The following is a 4,015-nucleotide window of genomic DNA, read 5'->3' on the forward strand; positions in this document are numbered from 1 at the left end:
AATTTTGTACCATCGCGCTAGTGTAAGCTTATCATTTAAAAAATACATTCATCTATTTCTCAACTTGAAAATTCTAAAACTAATCTAATTATTGCTTATTTGTTTACCTTTATTTTCTTTTTCAGAAGCAACCTCCCAAATGTCCTCAACCACTTGGAATAATGCGTTAATGCCAAGTGGCAGTCCCAGGTGTTTGCATCAAAATCTATCATTGCGTTAAGAAGTCTAGAAGAAGTGTTGGCAATAAATAGTCGTTGCTCTCTCGCAGCATTCAAACTAATCTATCAATATCAACGTTGCAAACACGGCTCGAGATAAAAATTACCTGCAAGTCTTCCACCGTACGCGGCAACTAGAACATGATGCTGTGTCCAAGTAGATCATCTATATCTGTAATTTGGCTATAAAATCTATATGTGTAGAGGTTGTGGTGAGATGAAGTTCAAATTTTGATTCGAGTTGCAGGTCAAACGGGTAAAATAGTTTCGTGTGGTCGATGCAGGATAATGAAGTGGACTGTATGTTCGACGCTCAAAGTATATATATCTATTTTTAATCTTAAGCGAAAATAGATAGACATTATCCTTGTAGAACCGTGAGCAAGCTAAAAGAGACGCATCAGCGTTATCCAACAAATGAAATTGAATGTAGTCGTGTTGTTACGATAAGGGGGCATCAAACAAATTCAAATTAAGGTTGAGGAGTTTACATTTTCCTTATCATTTGGTGGCAAAGTCTATTTCGAAATGGTTTCTAGGACAGGGTCCCGCAATGACCGATTCAATTGCAAACTATAAATACCCAACCGTGTCTTGTGATTTTCATTAACGAGTATTGCATCTACTAAATCACAAGTATTGCATTTTACAGCCAAAATCGTAGCCTTTGTTGGTTTCATATTTAGCTTTTGAAAGAAGTCAGTTTGTTGGAATTGCAGGCAAGCGGTTCAAGAACATCATGGCGGCCAGAGGTATGTATATAGAGCAATTATTGTTAAAAATGTTATTGAAAGAGCAGTGGCGTATGTTTTTATTGTGATTGTGATTTTTTAATGAACCGTTGGATTTGAATGCCCTGCAGTTGGAGTGTGTTATGGAATGTTAGGGAATCTGCCCAGCCCGCGCGAGGTCGTAGAGTTGTTAAAGCGCCACAACATCGGAAAAGTGAGGATTTTCGAGGCACATCACGAAGCTCTGAGAGCCCTGGAAAACACAGGCATAGAAGTAATAGTGGGAGTGAGGAACGAGGAGCTTGAGAAGATAGCAGGCAACCAGGCGGCAGCCAACGGGTGGGTGAAGGACAACGTTGGCGCCTTCTACCCGGCGGCCAACATCAAATACATTTCAGTGGGAAACGAGGTGTTGCATTACGGAAACGAGAAATATGTCTCATATCTCGTCCCTGCAATGCGAAACATTCAGACCGCAGTCCGCAACGCCAATCTGCACAAGGATATAAGGGTGTCCACCACCCACGCCTCATCTGTGCTGGGGAATTCTTATCCGCCTTCGCAGGGAGAGTTCCGCAACGATCTCAAGAGCACACTCCGCCCCCTGCTGAACTTGTTGGCTGAGAACGGGTCTCCATTCATGGCGAATGTGTACCCTTATTTCAGCTATGCCGGCAACAAGGCCCACATATCCCTAGACTATGCGCTCTTCAAGCCCTCTGCCCCGGTGGTCCACGACGAAGGTCGTGAATACAGGAACTTGTTCGATGCCATGGTGGACGCTCTCATTGCCGCGTGTGAGAGAGCGGGACATCCAGACCTACCACTGCTCGTTACAGAGAGTGGGTGGCCCTCTGCGGGAGATGATCATGATCATGAGGCCCGGGCGGCCACCGTGGACAACGCCAGGGTCTACAATAACAACCTCATCAGGCACGTCTCCTCCAACCAGGGAACGCCCAGGAGACCTGGAAAGCCCATCCACACCTACGTTTTCTCCTTGTTCAACGAGAATTTGAAGCCCGGACCAGAGATCGAGCGCCATTTCGGCCTCTTCTATCCCAATAAAAATCCAGTTTACCCCGTCAACTTCACTCCCTACTAGGTGTGACGGTATGGACGTCCTTTCCTATCACTCACCAATAAAACACAAGGCCCGGCTTTCTACGCCTTTCTCTGTTGTAAAAAATTACCACTCCTAAATAAGTTAAGTGTATCGCTCTTTCCCTCATATAATCCATCCTTTGAATAATGAGTCCAACTTGACGTAGACTCACTTTACTTTTCTCAGTATTTATCTCTCCCAACATGCATCGCTGGCTTCATTTAAACAATTGTTTGTATTTTAATGGAAAGAAATGAAAAACAACAACGTTCGATAAGATATATGGATTAAAAGCATTAAATAATTAAATGTTTTAGGAAATAATAAAAACCTATAATAAAAAGTCTATAATCTATAATAGAGTGTGTGAATGCTCATATTTGCAATTTAGTATAATACAATTGGGATAACATATTTTTTTACTTTATAGCATGCATCTTTATTTTTAAATATGTGCTATAGATGATGTTATTGTTACCATAACACCCTGCTTAAATTCCATTGTACTATATATTTATGCCTGTGTAAAAACCAGTCACCACCATTCAATAAATTAATCAAGCATTTATTTTATAATCTAGTACCAAATCCTAGTACACAACCAAACGATGGAATAACCAATGATAAAGGAGTGTTATGTTCACAATGGTGACAATGTGATCGTGTAAAAGATCTATGGAGTCCACTGTGCATGAAAGGCAATAGAATTTTGAGCATGCACTTGTGACAAATGTAATAATTGCATTACGTTCTTCCCATTCCGAACCATGTATGGAAATCTAGAGGTGAACATTTGTGTATGCAAGGACGCCTAGAATAAAGGTTGAAGGTGTTTTTGTTTCCCTTACAACCTTGCCAAGACTTTGTTGAAATTGCATTAGAAGAATAGATTAGAATGAAACTTATAACTATCATCATCGCAATTATGAAGCAATGAGCCATTTCCTATATCTATAGGAGTTTGGCGAGTTCAGAACTATGGAGTCATTATGGGGAAATATTATTGTCTAGTGATAGGGTTCCTGTTGGCAAGGATATGCATTTAAATATAGCGAGCCATACACCTATGAGATTTGTGATAATCTCTATGCCATTTCTTGAAGACGAAGCGTATTTTATCAGAGGTTACATTTGGAAGGAATCTCATAATCTTAATATGTGTGTGAATGATTGAAGAATGACTGGTGCAATGTATGAAATAAAAGATTACCTGGTTGCATAGAAGGTAAATGTTACTGTCGAATTGAACAATGGTGAAGGATATTAATCCAATCACAGGAATCTTTCGAGGAAATATGATCTTCTTTCTTTCTTCTTTTCTTTTCTTCTCTGCTTTCTTTTCTCTTTTACCCTTTTTTTGAAGGTAACATGACTTGAATTTATTTGATACTAAAGAGCATTATGATTCATTAGAGATTTATATGAGATACTCATAAGAAGAAGAATTTTTTTCATGACAAGGATTGTATTTGTTTGCATTTTTTTTATGGAGATTCCATTAAACAAGTGTCTTGGATTCAATTTCCATAGGTGGAGAATAAAAATTCAAATGCAACTAATGAATACAATTTTATAAGGATAGCAAGCAGAAAAGAAAAATCATCAATAGATGTAATAAGTTATTAGATTGGAATAGTAGAGATGATAAAGCCATGGATATCATTGGCCTTTCTCTTTCAAACTCTAGATTTCACGATATAGAATTAAAAAAATCACCAACAAAATTTGGGACAATCCAAATAAATCGTTTGGGGCAAAATCACTCAATGCTCTTTTTTTCCTAAAACTTCAATTATTCAGTTTCAGAATGGAAGATGGAATCACAATTTCAAATAACATAAGTGGTTTTAGGTCTCTCATTAGGCAACTAGTAGAAGTCAAGGAGGCAACAGATAATGGTGATGGTAAAGCTATCTTGTTAAATAGTTTTCCTTCAAAGTACAATAGTTAATGTTATTCCT

At 38.6% G+C, this 4,015-nt stretch overlaps 1 protein-coding gene across 1 annotated transcript; it reads left to right on the top strand.

Annotated features, from left to right (window-relative positions):
* The first annotated feature begins 811 nt into the window (after positions 1 to 811).
* Positions 812 to 2,239, top strand: LOC131040268 (glucan endo-1,3-beta-glucosidase-like). The gene is made up of 2 exons (XM_057973170.2): positions 812 to 970; positions 1,081 to 2,239. The coding sequence occupies exons 1-2, from the start codon at positions 958 to 960 to the stop codon at positions 2,052 to 2,054; spliced, it is 987 nt and encodes a 328-aa protein (XP_057829153.2). The 5' UTR covers positions 812 to 957; the 3' UTR covers positions 2,055 to 2,239.
* Positions 2,240 to 4,015: the final 1,776 nt, after the last annotated feature.

Source organism: Cryptomeria japonica, chromosome 3 (genome assembly GCF_030272615.1).
Source record: "Cryptomeria japonica chromosome 3, Sugi_1.0, whole genome shotgun sequence".
Classification (NCBI taxonomy): domain Eukaryota; kingdom Viridiplantae; phylum Streptophyta; class Pinopsida; order Cupressales; family Cupressaceae; genus Cryptomeria; species Cryptomeria japonica.